The sequence below is a fragment of the Brachyistius frenatus genome, unplaced genomic scaffold, assembly GCF_029030835.1.
Source record: "Brachyistius frenatus isolate BFR_SWC_R1_liver_20210118 unplaced genomic scaffold, ASM2903083v1 Contig_109, whole genome shotgun sequence".
Classification (NCBI taxonomy): Eukaryota; Metazoa; Chordata; class Actinopteri; family Embiotocidae; genus Brachyistius; species Brachyistius frenatus.
The window spans coordinates 490,111-512,756 of NW_027210708.1; the positions used below are offsets into that span (position 1 = coordinate 490,111).

Genomic DNA, 22,646 nt, shown 5'->3' on the forward strand with positions numbered 1-22,646 from the left:
GGAGACTCTTTTAACACGTTTATTAACGGAGAAACAAGAAGACACAGAGCTGATAGAAAGGTGAAACATCTGATGCCTTGTGATACTTTTCACTGAAATGTTCATGGAGTTGTTGTTGTTGTTGTTGTGGTGTTGTTGTTGTTGTTGTTCCGAGTAGAAATGTAAATAACAGGCCTTCTGCAACAGTTAAACAAGTAATTCAACAGAAAACAACTGTGGTTACAAAAATATCAAAATACTTTGATAAAAAGTGCTTCAGTGTTAAAATTACAAAACTCTGCAATTAGCTGCAACATTGATTTTTTTTTTTTTTTTCTTTCTTTTTTTTTGCCACAATACCATCAAACAAAGGGCCACATTTTACAACACGACATGTTTCTGCTGCTCTGTTCTTCATATATTGCACTGAGGTGAGGTACAAAAAAAATCAGGGAGCTGAGCGACGCGCACAAATATAAAATCTCTAGTGGGAAAAGGCCTGTCCTGTCAAGAGTGACAATCATGCAGCCTTGATCAACGACCTTTCAGCTTTAATTGATAAAACATATTCTGATATATTTATTTCTGGTGATTCACAAAGTAACTTTTTTTTTTTTTACAGCCGACCGTATAGAAGCTTTTCGACGGGAGTCCTGTTTACCGGAGCAGACGCGGTGATGTGCAGTGTGTTCCCGAGCCGGCGGGACAACGTGCTCTCTGCGCTGCGTTTGCAGGAGCAGAGGAACCGGCGACAGCGAAGAGCCACGTACGTCTTCTTCGCCACATTCAACGCAAACCGAGCGGCCGTCGTTTCCCCGACGTCGCAGAGTTCGTGAAATGCGGAAACACATTTTTTTTTTTTTTTTTTTTTTAATGGCACAAACAAAACAAAAAAAAAACCCAAAAAATAGACGACATAATATAGATATTTGGTCAAAATGGCACCCTGGTAATCCTGGAGGGGTCAGATTCAAATCGGAGTGACATCAGGAGGAACTTCTCAACACGTTCGGCGGGCTGGTTGCGATACGGCGTCGGGTGTGTCCCGACGTCGCGTCACTTGCGACGACTGAAGATGCTCTTCTTGCCGGAGCTCTTGTCTGCGCTGCTGAGGCCGATGAGGAGGCGCGCCTTCTCGTCTTCCTCCTGCTGCTGCAGGCTGTTGTCCGACTTCCCTTCAGACGCCTTCCCCCGCAGGTCTGAGCCCGAAGCCGGCTTCAGACGCAGCTTCTCTTTTATCATCTGAGCAGCCGGGAGCAACGAGGGCAGGTTTGTAAATACCGAATGTGACCGTGTCACAGCAGAGTTCATACATTTCCCGCTGCCGGTCATTCTTTAGCGAAAGGTAAATAAATTCTGCGACGCACGCGGTCCGCAATGAAGGTTAACCTGAAGAAAAACATCTTTTTAAAAGTAAGGTAAGCGCCTGTGATGTGGTTTTAAACCCCCCTGAAATGTGAATATTGAGCGATCGCGTGTACCTGCGCTACAAGTGCTTTCCGGCTGTCCCTTTTCACAGCCATGGCGAAGTCGAGCCACGTCCACGTGTTGTTATGGTACTCCAAACAAGGAAGAACCAGGTTCAGGTCCTTCCAGTCCACACTGCTCTTCTCTCCCTGAGGAGGACAAACAACAAGAGAAACATTACAGAACAAAACAAAGATCAGACTGGGAGCAGAGCAGCGCTTCGTTTGGTCAGAAATACACTACATATCGACTTTTGGAAACAAGTTGTAAACACAACACCGAAATGAAATCGTCTTTTTAAGTTCATCCTGTGAACCTGCTGGTAAACAACTTCTTATTTACGCATCCTGAAGTCAGAGCAACATCAAGTCCGGTGTTCCCTCTGTTCCAGCTCTGTTTTTGGTCTCCTGCAACCGAGTTCACCAGCTAACCCGCTAACTTTGTTTTCCTGCTGCTGCAGTGATGAGAGCAGTGAGTCAACCAGGAGATGACGTCTACATGACTTCATCTACCGGCATACCAGTCCAATACACAATCATTTTAATATCCGTGTCAGATCATTAAAACATATCTTAGGATTTTTCATACTTCTCTTTCTGTTTTATCCTGATTCGTATTCTTTATTACACACTTGTCTGATTAACGCAGGAAGCTATGAAAGTGTTTTTCCAAATTTGAGATATGTTTGTATGAATGACCCGAGCTGTCCCAGAGGTCTTTCAAGCCTTAGTTATACAGTTGTTTGTGTTGGAACTCATGAACCGCTGTGATGAGGGGGGGGGACGGGGGACGGGACGGGACTGGATCGTAAGAGAAAGTAGAGCTCAGGAGCAGAAACACACCTTATAGCTGACACACAGGGGCACTTGAGGAATCTTGATGTAGATGAAGGAGTTGTTCATCGCCGCTCGCTCCTTCATCTTATCGATGTCGTCCACCGGATGCTGACGGAGGAAATGATTCAGTACCACTTCAATTTCTCTGAACTGGGATTATTTGAACATCTGAGGGAACACGAAAGGCCCCCTCACCTCCGGAGGTTTCCTGAATGACCTCCTGACCCCGGCGGTGCGGTTCAGTCCCTGGGCGACACCTTTGCTGGGGCCCATGGCACCCATGGTGTCCTCTGACGACGGCCGAGGCTTGACAGGGATACCTGTGACACGCAGACCAGATTAGCAACAGTGCTGTGGCCTCTGGGTGACTCTCCCCACACACCACACACACACACACACACACACACACACACACACACACACACACACACACACACACACACACGTTTTCAAGGTCATATCCAGAGTGACAGTCTCTTCGTAGCTCAGAGGGATGACATAACATGAGAAATTCAACACTGCACATGCACATGCACGCACAGACACACACAGAAACACACACAGACAGACACACACACACAGACAGACACGTCTAGGAGAGAAAATGGAAACTATTATTGATCGGCGAGTCGGCATGTATTGCAGCCTGGTGATCACACGGAGAGATCGGAGGCTGATGATGATGAAGGCTGCTCATCTTACTGCTGTTGACAAAAACATACCAGTGGTAACCAATCTAAATTTGTCCTCCTCGTCAGTGACCTCCTCCTCTTCGACATTTCGCCCCGGGAAGAAAAAGCCCATCATCCGTTTGAAGAACTGGTACATGAGCTGGATGGTGAGCGGCACCACGTTCACCTGATGGTGGAAACAACTGGTTTTATATATTCAATTCAATGACAAAATAAAAGTAAACAGTTACAGTTCATGAGGAAAAAAATATGGAATTAAATCAGTCGCTTTTCAAAATGTTGGTGATTACAAAGGGGTTCCATTCACTTCTATTCTTTTTGGTAAACGGCTCATATACAGAACAGAAGATTCATTCTGCAGCTTTGCATCTTTTCTCCACGCAGTGATGTCTTCTGTCTCCGTCCCGACATTTTTTTTTTAGGACATTTCAGCTTTATTGCCCAGTTTAAACGATTTGTTAGAAAAGTAATCAAAAATAACTCCATTGCAATAATCCAAGTTACTTTGAGGAAGTAATTACAATATTCACATTAATATTCCTCACCTCAAAGTGTTCCTTCACAGAGATTCCTCCCACTGGGGGGCGCACTTTACTGAAGATACGCAAAGCAAACTGTCGCCCTGACTGGCAGTTACTCTGAGGACGAAGCACGACCTGGACAGGAAGAGGAAGTTAACATCAGCAAAACGAAGCTCTGGTGAGGTTCAGTTTGAAAACACACACTTTCAACATCAAACGGCACGTATTAGTGATGATATGAGCACACGAGGGACAACACCAAATGAACTTATGACGCGTCCCTGGTGACACATGCTTCTATGACTCCTCGAGTGTCCATGCAACACAGAATAAAGAGCTGTTCATTGATCCCATCTGCACAAACACGATGGAGTCAACACAGGTGTCACATTCTGGTAACAGTACATACCCTCACACGCTGCACAGAGGAAACCAGGAATAAATACGTCAACACAGGTTGACACTTGCCTGAGTGTAGTTTACAAAAAAAAAAAGGTCTGTCACGGATGGCATTGAGCTTAATTCTAAAGAGGAAGCGTCCAAATGTAAACTTGAGTTTTAGTATTGAAGACAATAGCCAGTCTGGTGTACAATAAAGGCTACAACACTAAGTAAATATCAACACTTTGTGAACAAAAATCGAAGCAGCCAAATTGGAATATTCTGCATTTACCTTGTACGACGCATTCGGCAGCAGGTTGTTCATTGTGAACCAGCCGAGCTCCAAAAGATGCTCTGCTGTGTCGTCAGACTTGTTCAGCTGTCGGGAGAAAGTTTTCAGAGGGAGTTATCAATTTGTCAACAAGAGAATATTATGCAACATCTGTTGTCCTCTGACAGCTCTTGAAATAAAGAAGCGCTAAAGCCGATGAATTCCTGGGCTGCTGCGGGAGGCAGCAGGAATATTTCTACCGTCTGGATGAGAGAGCGGCATCTGCTCACCTTGCTGTACATGAACCTCTGCAGCTCCAGCTCGGCGATGCCCAGCTGTCCGTCCTCTTCGGTCAAACACCAGCGGGCCTGGGCGAAGTAGATCTCCGTTCTCCTCGCCACGCTCACGTCCTCTGGGGGTTTACGCAGCTCCAGCTTGTTAGCTCGCTGCAGCTGGAAATCTTTAAAACACCTGGAGGACACAATACACGAGTTCTTTTTTTTGGTCTTTTTTTTTACCTGTGAGCCATACAGTATGTTCTCAGTGCTGGATGTTAATCAGTTCTGAGGAGAGACCTGATGAGGATGTTGAGCTCTTCGCTCTTCATCTGCATGTCGTTCTTCTCCTGGTTCAGCTGGTTCTGCAGTCGTGTGTTGATCTCCATCAGTTCATCGCCGCTCAGTTCCTCCAGCTGTGCCTGCGAGATGACGAAGGAAGAAAATGTTTCATGTTTTCAAAGATTTCAACATGGAATAAATTTAAAGGTGTAATTTCACGAAAAAAAAAAAAAAAAAAAAACCTTGTACATGTCTGCATTAGTTAAGTAATGAACACAAATTATCTTCATCATTCGTCATTCCAGTTGATGGTGGAGCTTCTTTCCGTTTCAGTCGCGTTCGTAGGTCTGCTTTTAAGACTCTCAGACCGGATGCACACATTTACCGTGAGGCCGGGCAGAACTAAGTTGTGTTGGAGGTTCAGGTGTGTGCAGAGCAATAGCGGCTACAAACGTCCTGAAAGCGTACTTCTTTTGAACTCCACAACCACATTATCCTCATTTTCAGACTTGTAGACCCAAACGCCACTGATTTAATTGACATTATTTGAGGTGTCAGACAACCTACGGCTCCCTCTGGAACCATGTTTTTTTTTTTTTTCCCTCTATAAACACACATGCAGTAGTCTGCATGTATGAAGCTTCAATTTACAAAATCAAGTTCACTGTTTGACTCTAGCAGGAAATTTTCCTTTTAATAAAAGGAACATTCATAATGACAGAAGGCTGATTTTGTGGACAATTTGTTTAAGATTATAAAACCAAGTGAGCTTAAAGTAATGTTGAACTATTAAATAGACCTATTTATTCTATTCATTCATTCATGATTGCACATTACATTTAAAAAAGAAAAAAGAAAAAGATAATTAATTAATTTTTTTCTGATAAATCCCCTGCTTTAAATTACAGTTGATTTCATAGAGTTATAAAGCACTGATTGGCTCACCCTGATGTTGGAGTAAATCTGTTTCTCGAGGCGTCTGATCTGAGCCAGGTGCTGCCGAACTGCCTCCTGGAGATGTGAGATGCTGCTGCGCTGCTCCTCGGGGTTACTGGAAATTTCCAGTTGGAAACGCACTCGCTGCTTTTTCTCACTGTGCTCCTGGACACACAAGACGGAGGATAAAAACACAGCGTGAGCAAAGACTAAACATTAGCGCAGACGTGGAAATCTATTCTAAATGGAGACCAGCGGATGCGGCCGCCCACCTTGCGTCTGGGCTCCACGTGTAGGAGCAGGTTGTTGACAATGTCCAGGATCATGGCATACTGAACGGGGTTGGTGGATATCTCAAGGTCATGGTGGATGAGCGTGAATGTGTCCACAGCCCCTGAAAGAAGATTTCGATTTAGACTTTATTAATCCCACAGTGGGGAAATTTAGTCCACTTTGATCCCACTCACCGGCCTGTTTTTTCAGCAGGTCCTCTTTCTCGTGGCTGTTCCTCAGCTCCGGGGGTTTGATCTGCGTGGCCAGCTCTGGGTTGATGTCATGACTGTAACTGATGTAGTGCATCCGGCAGCTACAGCGCGAGATGATTCGCTGAACCTGCTGAGCCTCATTCACCTGCGCCGGCTGGTTCCAGTCTGTGGTCATCAGAAAGCAAAATTAATTGCTTTTAATCAGAATCACTTTACAAACATACGTTCAGAAATAAATACATCAGGACGTGCTGCAGCTCTCAGCATACAGCGGACACAAAATCAATCACTGCTATTTTTACAGCCGGTGTGGTAAGTGCCCTGCAGGGAATGCATTTGTTTTTCCCCAGACCACACTGGGGGATGAGGAGGAAGCTAATGTGGTGAGGGAGAACAGTCTTGTGTGAGTAGTGCCACACCTGTAGTGGTGCTAACCATTCCTCCCACAGCCTGGCCGCTCTCCATCAGCTCCAGCACCGAGTCCAGGTTACGCTGCCGGTGCTCCTCGATGTTTTTCACCTAAAACACAACAACGAACAGTTGAGAAGAGAAAATCAGAGCTGGTGATGTTGTAGCAAACTCAGCTGATTAATTGTGACGTGTTACAGCAAGGCTTCAGCTACCAATTACTTTCAATAGCAATTCATCTGCCAATTATTTTTTATTTGAATTATTCTGAGCCCACCTCCAACCACAGCTGCCTGTCCTCCTGCTCAGATGGGTTGGGCTCCATGGTGGCAAAGTACTGCATGCCATCCAGCAGGCAGGTCCAGGTGGTCTTCTGCTTCAGGGTGTCGCTGTACCAGGCGGGGTGGTGCTCGCACTGCAGCAGCTGGGCCTTCGCTGCAGACACCAGCACACAGCCTGCTGTCTCTGTGCCACGCAGCATCATCTTGTAAAGCAAAACAGGAGGAGGATTAAAAACAAACGGACGGTCAGATAATTCACCAGCTCTCGTTGAACTTGGTGGAGAGAAAAGATGCGAACCAAACCAATAAATGATAGAACTAAAACTGCTCCCGTCACTGCGTTTACCTGACAGTTGACCAACTCGATAAACCAGTTGCGGTTGTAGACGTCGTCGGTCTGACAGGCTGCGATGCCACACAGCTGGTCGCTCACGCCGGAGTCCTCCTCGGAAAACACCACAAACTTGTCCGTTTCCTCGATCAGCTTCTGCAGCATCGATGTCCCTGAAGAGTGAAGTGCAAAAGCGGGACATTAGCGGATCTTAAAACGTAACTGTTGTCTTCTAAGTCGAGCGGTTTCCTCACCTTCGTTCTGGCTTTTTTCTGCCCGACTGACGGCGGGCACAACAGGTGTGGCGGGAGCTGCGGTTGGAGAGTAGTTGGAGGGAGAGCGTTTGAGCTTCTTGGTCTGCACCTGCGTGTCGATTCTCAGACCCTTCAGAGCTTCGGTGGAGAGATTTCTTTTCAGCACAGATGCCTTTTTGTAACCGTCATACAGCCCGAAGGCTATGTTCCTGTTGGTGGTTGTCCAGGAGCCCCGCAGGTCCACCAGACGCAGCTTGTGAGTGTAAGAAGCATTCGTCTCGTCCTTCGTGTTCACCTCCTGTCAGACACATTAAAGGCGATCGTATTCTTTCATGCGGCCACGGGGAAAAATCGGTTTAACCGCCTGCCTCCAGGCTCTGGCCTTTTACCTCCTCCATGCGGTTGCTCTGTCGCTGGTAGCTGAGGGACGACAGGCTGAGCAGGTGGGTCTTCTTCACCTGAGCGTTGATCTGGTGGTCGGCTGTCTCGTCCCAGGTGGAGGCCATCAGGTGAACTGTCACCTGAGAGAGCTCGCTGACCATCTGAGTCACGTTCCATTCAGAGATCAGTCTCCTCATCACAGTGCCAGCTGAGACGCCACACAAACACATACACGCATCGGCATTAAACAAATATAGATACCTTTTAATGGTATGTTGGGAGTCATTTGTTGTTGGGACTGAGTTGCTTTTACCGAATCGTATAATTCTTACCCTGCGGAATAAGTCTCTGTGCTCCTCGAGTGAAGACATGGCCTTTGTTGCACTCCACCTGGACACCTCTCTGCTGGGCGAAGGAGGCCCAGTAATGCACCTAAAGGATACACAATACGTAACGCACACAGATGGCAGATACAGAAATCGAGGGACACACTACTTAAATTGACTGTCAAAAACTAACAACACGGTATAGTGTGTACAACTCAAAATTTCATGGTAAAAAAAAATGGAGCTGTTTTTTTAGAGGATTATTTCAGCAGCCAAAACAAATACTTACTTGTAGTTGTGGGAAGGCAGCCGTGTAGGACATCTGTTTGTAGTGCTGACCGAGCTTCTTGCGGAGCGGCCTGAGGCTGTGGAAGAGTTTGCCTCTGCAGATTGGTCGGGATACATTCGTCCAGGTGGCCCAGAAGTTCTGCATCCAGCGCAATGTGCTGCTGTACAGCAGGATTCTGGGTTGGGGGGGTTCTACTCAGAAAAAATACATACGACTGTCTACAGTAAAACTCATATTTATCTCTGGTTTTCATTTGAATTGGGTTGAGCTCAGTTAGATGCGGGAGGTCATCGAGTTGTACATACCTGTGCCACAGTGCTGGTTAAGGTCCATGGTGATGGAGTGGTTGAGGTTCTCAGAACGAAAGGCTCTGTAAGAGTCATGAGGTTGTCCTGAGGTCACATCTGCAGTGCTCTCTGCACAGCAGTGCATTACAGCGTGGTGGTCGTAGGGGTTGCCATGGCAAAGCCACTGGAGGTCAAGGGTCATACACAGGTTGGGTAGGTGCAGGAAACAGATATCATCATACCTAGAATGAAAAAAGGCATGTTTATCACAAAATAGTTCTCGACACAGTTACCCGCTGATGTTACGTCCGGTGCCTCCGCTTACTTTGATGCTGTCCTGACGTTCACATCCAAGTCCCCCTTAAAAACAAACTGTCCAGGGTTCCAGTCAAAGTTCAGCTTATTCCACTCCCAGTGCAAATTTTCTGTGGTATTATAGGGGTCCTGTAAAAATGTAAGCTTAAGTTAAAAAAAATAAATGTTTCATAAAAGTGGGTTCAGCTTCACAAATTGAAGCTCAGTTAAAAAAGAAAAACATAAAGCGGAAGTGGCCTAAAACATTGAAATAAACTGACTGATATCAGAAAGCATGAACAAATTTTGCTGAACCTCTTCCTGCACAGATATGTGGAACAGATATGTGGAACAGGCTGTACGTGTTTTACCTCTGTAGCGAGCTGATGAAGATTGGCCTGATCGATGTCCATGACCCAGTGGCCGTGCAGAAGGAGACGACTTTTGTCCCACCAGGCCAGAGGAGGTGATGGATCAACCATGGGTTTGGTTAGCAAGTCAACTGACTGCCCAATCAGAGTCCAGGCAGGGTCCCAACACGGCCCCCACACAATTGTGTACAGAGAGATGTTGGCTGCAAAAAGAGCCGACGACAGTTTCGTTGTGAGACATTAATTCAAATGAGTGAGGCTCACATAACATTTAAGCTGCATAACTGTGGCTGAAACTATGGTCATGACTGTTTTTGCTCAAATACTAATAATGATTTAATGACGTAATAATTATTGATCGTGCTTTCCTTACACCTGTTGTCTTCTATCTTTGTAACGGCTGTTTTAGTCACAAACAGTCACTGCTCATTCGAAAGCAGTAATTTAACCCGTCAGGGGAACTGAAAATAAAACCACTACCTCCCACATATCCACACAGGACACTGTCCAACATCAGAGCTATGACTTACATTTAAAGTCGTAGTAGAATTTGAGAGGCGGCATGTTTCTGTGGACCGTTACATCTCCCCATGGTGGACCGAGTGGGACCGTCTCTTTACGATGAGCTCTTGCCTGTCCATCCTGCTCTGTCCCAATCAGACGCCCCGACAGCTCCCAGTCACGGATCTCAAAGAGGTAACGAGGGTAGTCGCGAATTCTCACTGGCACAAAGGAATGGCAGTAAAACAATCAGTCACTTTGAATATGCTGCTTTAAGCTAAACCTCTGAGGCGTTTCATTGAAATGTGTTGCAGTAAAGTCTTACCCAAAAATGCGGCTAGCGTAAACTTGACTGCACGGCACCACTGGACCACCAGAGGGAGTCCATCTCTGGGGAAGGGACTGATCCTGTCAATGTCCCTCAGCTGCTCTCTCACCCTCTCTGGCCCATGGAGGGACTGATCTGCCAGGGCCACTAGTTCCAGGTCAGACACAGTCCAGGTCAGCAGAGACTTCCTCATGGGTGTGTTTGCGTAGAGGCGGCGTGAACGCTGGATGTAGATCTCAATGTGCTTTTTCTCCAGCGAACTGTACAGCTCTTCTATCTTTCTGGCGGGCAGAAGTTCTCCGTGCTGCTTGCGCAAATCTGCCACCTTCTTATCCAGAAGATGCAGACGCTTTGCGCTTTCTTTGCTCTCGTCTTTCATCAGCTCGTAGTTGTCTCGCAGCTTGATTTCGAAGACGTCGTCCAGGAAGACGAAGGAGAACTGGCTGATTTTGAACACGAGGTCAGGAGGCAGATGTTGGATGGTAGGGGCCTGGCTCGGGGAGCGATGGAGAGTCTTCAACCACTTCTGCACGCTGATGGCCATGTCAAAGGTGTTTGAGAAGTTGTACTGGTAGGGGAACTCGACTGCCAGGGAAGGGGAAGTGATGACCCAGACACGGTTGTGAGGAGTGGCGAGGAAGGGGAAAGTGTCTCGGTGCAGCTGCATCTCCGTCAGCTCAGCGTGCGTCTCCACATCCAGGCCGTTAAATGAGACGATGTTGTTGCCATCAAAGTTGAAGATCAGCGAAGGGGAGCGTACGTGCATGGACCCGGCATGCGTCGAGACCGAGAGGGCGTCCGTGTGCAGCAGGATATAGTTCTGCTCACTGACATGGGCCGTTAAACGAGTGCAGCCCAGTTCAACACGCACACACAGCCCTCTAATCTGACCCGACGCCGCTTCGGTGTGCACAGGTTTGACCGGCCCGTCTTCTCCTTTCTCTCCGTACAGCATACACCAACAGGCTTGGGCGTCTGTCATGTGCTGATACAAGACCATGTGGTCGGGTGGCGTCCATTCAACAGTGAGATCCTCTTCACATTGAATCTGATTAAAGGAATCGAGATATGCATAAATCCTGAAATAAACTGACAGAGCTACAATATGAAGGGAGAAATTCAAACTTCTCGAGATGTGATTACCTGCAGGGTGTGGGTGGTGATGTGGTACCAGAAGGTTATTGAGGTGAGTCTGACCACAGGCGTGAGAGTTTGGGAGGCGGGGCAACATGTTTCCATGTTCTCTGTGAGTGTCTTGACAGCAGACAAGCTCACCCCTTGTAGAGACACCCTGGAGCTCTCAGCGGAGCTCAGGACTCTGACAGTGTCCATCCGCAAAGACACAGCTCCTAACGGGAACACAAAAAAATAATAAAAGATAATAATCAAAGGTGATGACAGAAAGCCAGAGGAGAATTATTTGTGTGTTATGTTATTTGAACCAACTAAACAAAAAAAAGTCAAGAGGAAATTTATAAGGGGGAGATTTTCTCTGACATGTATTTGTTTATGCCAAATCTGGGGCTGTAACTAACAAAGAATCGGCTGATTACGGTCTTGATTGCTTTGTGTATTAAAAAATAAAACAGAGAAAGTGAAAAATGTCATTCAAAGGAACTGATTTCGTCCGACTAGCTGTCTAAAATAAAAAAAAAGATTACGTTTTCGGTCACATAAGAACAAATTATCACAATTGAAATGGAGAGCCATCGTTAATATTTAGCAGTGGTGGAATGTAAGAATATTTACTCAAATACTGTACTTAAGTACAAATTATTTGTACAGTCGCAGCAGAGTAAAAGAAAGCGTGCTTGACAAATAAAAATAGAAAATTTAGGACCTCTCTTTTCAGTCAAATGACTAGGTGGTACACCATATACATTCTGTACATCCAAAACTAAAAATTTTCACAAACAATCTTCCTACCTGCCACATTAGAGAGCGTGAACACATTAACATCCTCCAGACAACAGTCCAGTTTAAAAAGCAGGTGTAGCTGTGAGGGTTGGACAGCTTCGTCACAGTATGGAGACACTGCAGCCACATCCGGCAGCTGTGGCCCTGCGTCCCGGGTAACACACAGGAGGGACAGCAGGCGAGACAGACACAGTGCACAGGTCTCTGAAAGCTCCACTTGAAGCCCTTTCAGACTGGACTCCACGCTCAGACTCGGAGACTGGCAACTCGACTCCATGTGGGCTCGGTTGAGACTCCCCTTGAAGCAAAAGAAATAAGAAGTACAACATTTTTTTTAATAATAATCTTGAGCATCATTACACACCCAATAAAACATATTTCTAAAGGCTTCCTTTGTTTGTGCTCTTACCTGAAGACTGAGGGAGTCCAGAATTAGCGCTTCTCCCCACACGTGTTTACCGGGAGGGTGGGGCGCCTGCTGGATATGAGAGCCCTGACCCACTCTCCACCAGAAGTTGTCCAGGGACAGCGAGGCACGCTGGTGCACATTTTGGCACTCTTGGCTCTCTTTGTCCACTTTAAGGTCCAGAAGATGCTGCAGTTCTACAAACACAAAGAGGAATGCAGTCACTTTACATGAACATTACTTTGAGGTAAAATATCCTGTTTTCTTCCAGTGCTGCGATTCAAGTCAGAAGCTGTGAAGAGTCAACAGGGGTCAAAGGATCATGAGTTCATGTGTAACATTTAAAAGGCTCCCAGAGAAAAGAATTTATCCAGTTTAGTTTGGCATCTTTGAACAAGGTTGACAATGAATGGAAGTTGAAAATGCGCAGCGAGAATAGTGCAGGACTTGTGCCTGCTGTAAAGTAATAACATGAAGCGCCACCGCTCACCACAGTGTGTAAACATTACAGCAGCAGTGGTCTCATCTTGCAACACAGCAATAACATCATATGACATTCACCTGCGTGTCTTGCTGTTTATGTAAAAGACCTGCAGTACCTGCACTGGCAGAGAGGAAGCCGAGAGCAAAAGGTGTTGTGTCTCCCAGCTGAACAGACACATTGACGTTGGACACGGAGGAGGTGATCATCACAGGGGCGTCCAGGTGAGGGAGGCGCCTGAGGAAGAGGAGGGTGGGCAAATAATCTAACGGACTACATAACACAATAAGGTCATGGGAAAAACAATACAGAATGAGTGATGCACAAACACAAGCATGGATAAGGAAGAGAAGATCGTAAAAGGTATTAGTATGTTATCGTCACTGCTGTGGGAGACGTCTCACACAGGACACGGATCCAAATATTCAAGAGAACCTTTAAGGGTGTCACAGAAGATATATGTGTTTATAATCTCCCGATGCGAGTATTAATTTACATCTGGCAATCTAAACCTTTGAGCTTTACTCTGACGCTTGCCTCTTTCTTTGGGCTTCCTTCCTGTGGAGTAGCTGTTCCCATGGAAATAGATTGAGCCAATGAGAGAACTCCTGGTGACGGTAGTGAATGATGCAAGTGTTGACTGTGAATGACCCGGAGATGTCAATTGATGTGATCTAAAATTAGAAGAACATAAAGAGACAAAGTCAACATTATGAGTAATACATTATAAAATATATATATAAAACAAGTAATGTGACCAAAAGGTGTCTTTCTCACCTGCAGGGCCGTCTTCAGAGTGTTAACACAAAGGATTCTTTGCCTACTTTGAGAAAGCAGAAGTCCATCTGCCAATGAAATAAAACAATTTGTTATTCATAGTTTTTTTTTTCTTCCTCCAGCCAAACTCTCTCTGCGTTGCGTGTGGGGCCCATCTGTCCACTGACCCTCGAGAAGGAGCTCCAGGCTGCTCTGTGGAAAGCTCAGCTTAGGAGTGAAACTTTTAAGATGAAGCTGCTCATCGTCGCGTCCGTAGAAGACCTTTAAGGACTTTAGAGTCCAGTTCAGGTGTCTGTACAGAAAGGAAAACGTCTCTTGAAAGGACTGAATCAACAGATCAATAGACTTGTCACCTACTTGCAGAATATAACGTATAAAGCTCACGGTAAAATGTTGACTCACCGTTTCTGGCTGTGCATGGACAGCGTTACATTTGTATTATCAAATTCCACATTGACCTTGTGGGGAACGAGCTGATGGAACCGATCCACAGCCTCAGTCTGGATGAAATCATGCTTTTCACACGCTGAAAGAGAACAGCATTATTATTATTATACATCAAAGTTATGTATAGTTTTATCAGAAATCTCAATCCCCAAATTATCTCGATTGCATTGGCTCTAAATAATCTATTAAACAGTTGTGAAAAAAAATTCCCAAACAATTCAAAAATGCATCATATATGAAATCACATTTTGAATTTAAATCTCTGAACCGCACAACCGGGTGGGGGTTTGAAAGGCATGTTATCTTATATAAAAAAAGATTGTTTTAAAAATCGCCAAAATTACATCATCAATCAGCCAGAAACTGTAAAAATTTAAATTACTGTTGAGTTTCTAAATTTCAGACAATCCAAATCATGTGCATCGAACACTTGCATCAGGATAAATAACAACATCTCAGGTTAAAATAATCAGTGATATGAAAATCAATATAGTCTACATGTCTCATTTTGTAAAAATAAATAGTTTGCATCTTTTTTCAGTTTTTGTAAAATATACTGTTGAAATTCAACTTGTTTTTTGTCTTTTATAATTTATGACATAACAAACAAACAAAAAATCAAACAATAAGTGAACATTTTTAATTGTATCCATGCAGCTGCAAGACCTGCTGGTTCAGTGAAAAATGAGCAAAAACCACACAGAAACTGCTTCAGGTTCAGAAGGGTAAATAAATATTTTTTGACACTTGATATGAGCCAGTGGCATGTTGCAATATTCTCCAATATGCATATTATCTAAGACAGCTCCACTTCAATTTGCAGCTCCTTGTTCAGAGAAGGCGGCTTCTGAATGTAACAAGTGATTGTGGCTGGAAACGTAAAGCATCCTGGGAATTATGGTCAAAAGTTAAATCACTAGCAGCATCACTTTCATGCTTTTGTTTCTGGCGATCTAAAAATATGTTTCACATGGAGATTCCTGAGTGAGCTTATGTTTCATTTTCTCCCTTTTCCCCCCTGTAGCGGTTGGTGTGTATTTATTTGAGCAGAACTGCCAGCATTAACCATGTCTGTGTTTATGGTGTTATACTTTTAACAATAAATCATCTTTAGTTCTAACTAAGTGTCGTTATATCAAGAAAAAAAAGAGAAAAAATGCATACATTTGCATTTGCCTTTGATCATTAAGCACATTTCAAACACTCACAGACGTCAGTAAAGCGCAATGACATGACCTTTTCTGCTTTTTCTATCTAGTTAGCAGAACAGCTAAAAATATCACAGATGACGGAAAACATCACGACGTTTCAGAATAAACAAATGATCGGATGTAAAGCCAGTGGAAAACAAATATTAGTGCAACTGGAGAGATAATCTGCACAAGACTGTGAATTTTATGTCCTGTGATGGTAAAATTGTGACACAAAAAATATGCTACAGAAGAATGAATCACTAATTTTTTTCCCCAGCTATTCTGCTGATTATTTTGACTTTTAAGAGGTTAAACTTTGCTCACCAGATGCATCACGATCTGGCTCTTTGCCGGAGACGGGGGGCAGCCGGAGTTGGCTGAGGAACAGTCCCTCGTGCAGCTCTGCTATAAGTGTCCTTACACTCAGGGACAGACAACCCGGCTTCATCTCCGGTAGGCTCACATCTCCAGACAGCAGCAGGCTCAGGGCCACTTCAGCCAAACAAATGTCCTACAATGGAGAGCACATCATTCACACACATTTAATCACAAGTTTCTATTTCCGTGACAGTAACTGAACTCACCAACTGACTGCTTTTAAGCACTTTGCTGCTCAGCTGCCCGACTGAGAAGTCCCACGCCAACCTGCAAGAAATGTTGCGAGAGGAAATATGCGAGTGTTTCTTTTTTTGATAATTCCTTCAAGTGTGTTTCAGTTAAATTAATCTTTAAATCAGAACAGTGGCACACAGAAACAATAAACAGAAAGAAAGATGTAGTTACCTTTTACTCTGGTGGTCGAGTAACAAGGTGATACCCGTGAGAGTCATGTGCCATAGGGACTCCGTCAGTGCTAGGTTCAGCACCATCACATTGATCGAGCTGATGTGGAATGACAGTAGCTGAAAACACGAGACAGGAAGTGAGATATTGCCAACAAATCAGCATGGGAAAAAAAAATGCGGACCTAATGTGAGCCTTCATACTTGTGACAGAAAGCGCAGTGTTGTGGGGCTGACTGAAATCTTCCCAGACTTGTTTCCATGGCTCCTCTTCACCAAAGGTTTCAGTGGTGCTTGAAAGTCAAACCTAACTCTGGTTTCACCGACACACAATGCCAAATATCTCCTGAAATAAAAACATGCAGTTACTCTCTCAAGAGTACTTTTGTACATAAGGGATCAACATCTATAAATTATTTGCTACAAGATTGTATATCAAACTATACTCCTGACAAATTATATGACAACTCACGGTAAATCTTGGTTCAGAAGTTTACTTGAAATCCATATTCTGTCAATTTCCTGTCATGAAGAGAGTTAGTAGAGCAATAAGTGGACAAACAACATAGAATGCGTTCTGGCCATTTCTGAGCCAAACATATATCCCTGACAGGGGAGTGTGGCCGCATTGCATGAGCTCACCACATAAATGTCACGTAAACACAGTGTGTCTTACCAGAGTGTGCTGGGGGTGAAACTGGATCCTAACTCCTTGGACAGAAAACAGCCCCACTGATTTGATCTTTAGATCAGCGTTAAGTGCCGTCTGGAAGAATCGCACAGCCAGTGTGCAGATGAGCCACCTGGAGACACGAGACGACAGCTGACGTCTTCGAATCAAAATCATTTGAAGGAAACATCTGGGTAATATCTAAAACCCAGTTGTACGTGATGGAAATCACAGCGGTGAGATGTAACTGAGTACATTTACTCAAGTACAAATTCAAGCTACTAGTGCTTTCCTTGTTTTATATTTTTACTCCACCACATCTCAAGAGGCAAACATTGTTCTTTTGAAGAAAATACGTTACATCTTTAATTTACAGTTACTTTTGAGATTATAATCTTTAATTTCCTTCTTCTCCAGTATCAACCATGTCAATGTGTTGAATGTTTCTGATAAACCGAAAGATTGGATTTGATCTTAATCTATTTAAATCCTCACTTAGATGAGATGAAAAATGCTTTTGTCACAAAAGGTGAAAAAAAACATACACCGCAGTGAAATGCCACATAAACATGATTGCAACAGAAATGGTAGTCATAAACTATCCTCCATAAAGCACTGACATTTCACTGCTCACGCTCACGTACTTGTACTTGTAGTGGCTCATTCCCACAGTGTTGTTGTACTTGTACTTGTACTGAAGTAAAAGGAGCTTGATTACTTCTTCCACCCTTGCAGCTGCGCGCAGACAAATAAGGTGCAACCCGCACATTACTTACCTGAAAATGGCACATAACAACAGAGTCCCCAGCAGGACAATCAGGAGGAAGGACGTGAGCAGGAGAGACATCGTGTCCCGAGTTGTTCACACCCCCGAAATCTCTTGGACATCAAGTCCCGATCTGCTATCAGCTGCTGTCAAAGACAGGAAGAGATGTCAACACGTTACAGTCACACGACACGGACACGGTACCTGCCCAACACTGATCGATAAGTCACGTGGCGCCCGCAATTGTCTTGGGCAACATTTTTTTTTTTTGTTGTTGTTGCAATATGCAAATTAATAACCGTTAGTTGCGCGCTAACGTCAACGGCTAGCCTCCCAGTGCTAACGTTGCTAATGAACTTACAAATCGAAGCGCAGCTGGAACTTTTATCACACAGCTAACAGCGTGTTAAAAACGGGTTTCCCGGTTCAACACTAGAGACCCATAGTCCAGGTGCGGCAGCGTTACCCCCCCAAAAAAAATAAATGTACCCACACACGAAATAGTTGAATAAAAGATATTCGCCGTCGCGTCATCACACAGAAAAATCTGTGCTTAGCATTGTAGCATGCTAACGCTAACTTAGCCACCGCTGCCAAAACCGGTGCACAAGTTAGCACTCCGTTTACTAACTGTTCCAGATGTTTGTTGTTGTTGTTGTTGTTTTGGTCTACGTTGGCTCCAGCTCATGGTTAAAAAGTCACTTACCCTGACATATTCAACGCGTCGTCGGGTTGTCGCTGCGCGGCATCATGCAGCGGGGCGAGTCTTGACAGCTGACTGGCGCTCAGCGCGGCGCTCATCGGACCGGCCGGAGCAGCTGGAGCTCCGCCAGGGACTCGAGACACCGACCGCGTCACCAGGCGGTGAAACGTCAACAGATGACGTCACCGGGCGGTGAAACGTCCAGGTGTTCCGTCAACAGATGACGTCACCATCAAACTAATTCCTCACTAGGTAAACGTGGACGATGTTAAAAAAAATAAAAAAAATAAACTATTTTAGCTGAAGAGACAACTTCGATTTTTACAAATCATAAGCAGTGGTGGAATGTAACTAAATACATATATACACATATATATAGATATAATATATATATACTGTACTGTATATACTGTGCATTTTATATTTTTTTACTTCTATTTTATTGCTTTTCTATTATTATATTATTATCTTATTGCTTCTGTATACTGCTGTAGCGAAAAAAAAATTCCCCTCGGGGATTAATAAAGTAACTACCTAACCTAACCTAAATACATTTACTCAAGTATTGAGTAAACCTGAGGCAAATACTGCACTTTTTTTTTTTTTTACTTCAGTACATTTGTGCAACACTTATCGTTTACTTGTTTCTTTTCAGATTACAATTTTGCACGCCCTTCCTGTCCAGTGAAAATCACCTTTCTCTTAAGTTTTTTTTTAAAAATTTGAAATGTTCCTGAAAAACTGAAGGATTAAATTTACTTTACTGGTTGAGAAAAATTGTCCCACTTCTTAAACTGAAGAAGCTATTCAGAAAAACCCTTAATTATGTTCAGCCGGAGAATGCAGCATGTCAGAAGGCTGAAATAAGAACTGTTTTCTCAGTCCTCACAGGACAGTCTCACTACAAACATAAGTGCATTTCTGTATGATTGAACTACCCAACCCAATAGTTAATATTGGCTCAAAATTAAATAACTAATAATATTAATTAAAACACATCCCAGCCTATATGATATTGTAAAACACTGGCAGGGAGCATTTTCTGAAAAGTGTGTCCTTTTACTTTTGATACTTTAAGTACATTTAGCTGATAACAAGTTAATACATGACAATGTGTGGTATTAGCACTATTGCTTAAGTAAAGGATTGGAATACTTTTCCGAACTCTGAGCATAAGATTCAGTGTTACACAACTAAAAAATTACTCCGTCCTGATACTGAGTGGATTTATGTGTAAAGAGCCTTTTCTTGCACAACAAGATGCCAAATTTCTCTCAAACCTTTCAGCATACAGAACAGCAGGTGAAAACCCAAAACTGGATTTCCAACCCACTGCTGCAGGGCTCGAGGTGCCTCACAGCTCCAGGGACTCTGCATCTAACCAGGTTTGTTGTCATTTGAGTAGCTGTAAAGTTGCATAAGTTGATCTGATGAAGTGCCACATAAACAACAAGGTGGGTTCTGCATAATACTTTCATGTTGGGGCCCTAATATTGGTAAGGCATTTGTAATTTTAGCTTTTAACATGTTTGTATGGCACACTTTCTGAACAAACAAACAATCAAAAAGTTATTATCGCCACAAAGTAATCTTACAGATAGGTAGTATTACTCCAGCTATTAAGTATTAATACACTCAAGGTTGTAGAGGCTTTAACAGATGCCCAACAGCAAAAATCCCCCCCCCCCTGGTCACGATGATAGTTTTCATAATTTATCTTTGCTTTATTGATGGGAAAAACATTTATTGGAAAAAATATACATTAAACTGAATAAATGGTCCACTTATCAAGTACTGTCAATGCAACAGCACCTCATGGAAAATAAAACTTGTGCTGCCAGCCTGAAAGATAATTGAGTTGACATTTTAAAATGGTTTACACTGCAGGTGTCTCATACAGCATCCCATCATCCAATGAAAAGTATTTGTGCACAGTTTTCCAGACAAGCGCCTTCATCTCATGCAGCAGCCTTCTGTCTGTTGTGTTTGGCAAACCACCCGTCACTTTTATCTTCAGCCATAGCCTAAAAAAAACAAGGTAAAGCATAAAGGGCTCAATCACAGTGAATATCCCGCACATGTTGCATAGTTTATGCATAGAGTGAAATGTTGGAGCAACGCCAACCTTATCAAGCAGTTCATTTCCTTTGGGGTCCACCGTGGACAGCTGCCTGAACGCCTCATCTCCCACAAAACAAATCTCATGGCCGTCCTAAAACAAACATTCTTCTGTGAATATTTGTAACTGGGCTCATTTCACATGATTCCACCTTTATTTTGTTAATGCACTTACTGGGTCAGCCAAAATAACCACTTCCACTGTGGCTTTTCCAGGAGTGTCAAGGCTGACTAATGGAGTGAGAATTTTCAGATTTTCCTTTTTCATCGAGGCTTCGAGGTCAGCCAACTGGGGAGTGTAGATAATACATATTATATTTATGCTGACAATGATTATGTTTCTCAAAATTTTCTGATTTAGAAAGAAATATCCAAGAAATAGTATTTTACTTGCTCCCGGGGGCATGAAAATGCTATTCTCCCAAACGCTGTTCCATGGTCAACTGTCCCACTGATGTCGTGAAGCTCCAGTTTACACTACAAAAAGACAAAAGTCATATGTAGAAATAAACACTAAAATACAGCCTTTTCTCAACATAAACTAAGAACCTCAGATCAAATCTTAAGAGTGTCTAAACTCAATCTATTTTAGCAAATTCTGAAAGTCAGTTCAAGCCATCATTTCTTTGACTCACTTGAGCGTCCGTGAATCCCATCAGCACTGTCTTCTTTTTCGCATTCTTGTCCATTACCTTCATGCCCAGGAGAGTAGTCCAGTAATGGCTCGATCTCTGGAGGTCTGACACTCCGAGACAAACTTTCTGCACAGGATCTGGGAACAAATTACCTCAAGTTACCGACTCGTGACGAGTATGAGGGAGAAACACAACAGAGCATTACATTACATGTTTAAAAATATGATGACAGACAGAATTATAATGCAGTTATTTTATCTTAAGTGCAAAAAAAATATTTCTATATATATGAAAAATTTGTGAAACCCAGCAACACTTTCATTTGTGAAGCTCCAACTAACTCATGTTTAGTATTATTACTTGATGAAATTGATTAAATGACTTAGAAGTAGTCTTTATTTTTTTTATTAGACTCTCTTTAGAACTGGATTACCTCCAATCATAACTGCTTTTCATGCAGAAGAAGGCAGCTTGGAGGCCCGTGCCACTCACCATTAGGAGGTTGTTCTTTGTCCACAAGATAGAAGTGGTAACCTCCAGGAGCCTGGGTTAGGTAGAGGGCCTCTCCTACCTCAGTGAGCGGCCATCCCAGACGTTTGGCGTTGCTTACAGCTTGACTGGACTGCAGAGTGAGTCCCTAATGTGAAAACACAGATAAAATATCTCTTTACTCCTCCTATACTCTCTTTAACAAGAACTGTGTGGATTGTTGTTCTGTGCAGTGTCCACATTAACGCTCACCCACCAAGAAATCATTGCCAAGTTGATACTCTCCCACCCCATAATTGTAAGTCAGTTCAGCAACAAAATGGTCATCTTCTGGACCAAAGCCAACCATTGTCTTGCTCCATTTCCCATCGTAGGGCCTTTTAATGGGTGCAGGATGAAGGTAGAGGTAGCATTAGTGTAGTAACAGCTGTATATCTGTGTTACTGAGTTCAAAGTTCAGCTGTAGTGTGTCTCTCTCATAGCACTTACCCGTTACAATTTGCTTTGCAGCCTTCCTCAAACTCCTCGTGTCGTAAAATCTGCAACGAATAAGAAGAGATGAGATTATGACGGCTCAATTTTAGAAAGCACAATTCACATCCCCATAACTGAGGAAATCAGATGAGGTTGTGCAACCCTGCAGCTGCGATTATCCGATCAACATCAATAAAAGTTACACCATCGATTGCTTCAGTCACATCTTGCAGATAAAAAAAAAAAAAAAAAGTACCTTCATGCCCAGAACATCTCTGTAAAACGTGGCCGTTTTGGTCCTGTCACCAACTTTGAAAACAAAATGCAGCGCTCGTCTCATAGCCATCTTTATTGACAGATATGATGTCACCGTAGCAGGGTGCGATTGAGCTTCCTTGATGATCGATTTTTCGGTCGGTGATTAACTAAACGTAAATACCAATTAGCAAAGAGCAGGTATTTACAACTACACTTTCAATTCCTCGACATTTTACTAAACCAAGTGTTGCTTATGACAGTGTATTTTATAATGTTAAAGACAAAGTGCAACGACTTAACGTAAAAGTAAAATATAATACAAATATTTAACGCCCACCCCCCCTCAACCGGTCG

The 22,646-nt window shown here is 43.6% G+C and overlaps 2 protein-coding genes across 5 annotated transcripts; both read right to left on the minus strand.

Moving 5' to 3' along the window:
- Positions 1–5: 5 nt before the first annotated feature.
- On the minus strand, positions 6–18,452 carry LOC138628953 (bridge-like lipid transfer protein family member 2). Of its 4 annotated transcripts, none has more exons than XM_069712369.1 (41): positions 18,322–18,452; positions 17,626–17,758; positions 16,856–16,982; positions 16,652–16,701; positions 16,384–16,525; positions 16,181–16,299; positions 15,982–16,042; positions 15,722–15,908; positions 14,160–14,283; positions 13,925–14,049; positions 13,758–13,825; positions 13,518–13,654; positions 13,099–13,253; positions 12,503–12,696; positions 12,103–12,391; positions 11,320–11,525; positions 10,174–11,224; positions 9,878–10,069; positions 9,348–9,550; positions 9,008–9,126; positions 8,701–8,924; positions 8,396–8,586; positions 8,113–8,212; positions 7,789–7,988; positions 7,400–7,697; positions 7,161–7,318; positions 6,811–7,017; positions 6,545–6,644; positions 6,108–6,290; positions 5,913–6,034; positions 5,650–5,805; positions 4,723–4,844; positions 4,438–4,618; positions 4,169–4,255; positions 3,905–3,913; positions 3,520–3,630; positions 3,005–3,140; positions 2,478–2,602; positions 2,289–2,390; positions 1,461–1,595; positions 6–1,221 (listed from the first exon to the last, which is right to left on the minus strand). In XM_069712369.1, the coding sequence occupies exons 2-41, from the start codon at positions 17,694–17,696 to the stop codon at positions 1,036–1,038; spliced, it is 6,753 nt and encodes a 2,250-aa protein (XP_069568470.1). In that variant the 5' UTR covers positions 17,697–17,758; positions 18,322–18,452; the 3' UTR covers positions 6–1,035. The 4 variants fall into 4 exon arrangements, with proteins under 4 accessions (XP_069568470.1, XP_069568472.1, XP_069568469.1 ...); XM_069712371.1 differs by having other exon boundaries at positions 13,099–13,217; positions 17,626–17,761; XM_069712368.1 differs by having other exon boundaries at positions 17,626–17,761.
- Positions 18,453–20,017: 1,565 nt separating this feature from the next.
- Positions 20,018–22,630, minus strand: glod4 (glyoxalase domain containing 4). The gene is made up of 9 exons (XM_069712379.1): positions 22,291–22,630; positions 22,050–22,099; positions 21,817–21,937; positions 21,564–21,708; positions 21,072–21,208; positions 20,827–20,913; positions 20,612–20,725; positions 20,444–20,530; positions 20,018–20,342 (listed from the first exon to the last, which is right to left on the minus strand). Exons 1-9 carry the CDS (start codon positions 22,378–22,380, stop codon positions 20,277–20,279), a joined length of 897 nt encoding a protein of 298 aa, XP_069568480.1. The 5' UTR covers positions 22,381–22,630; the 3' UTR covers positions 20,018–20,276.
- Positions 22,631–22,646: the final 16 nt, after the last annotated feature.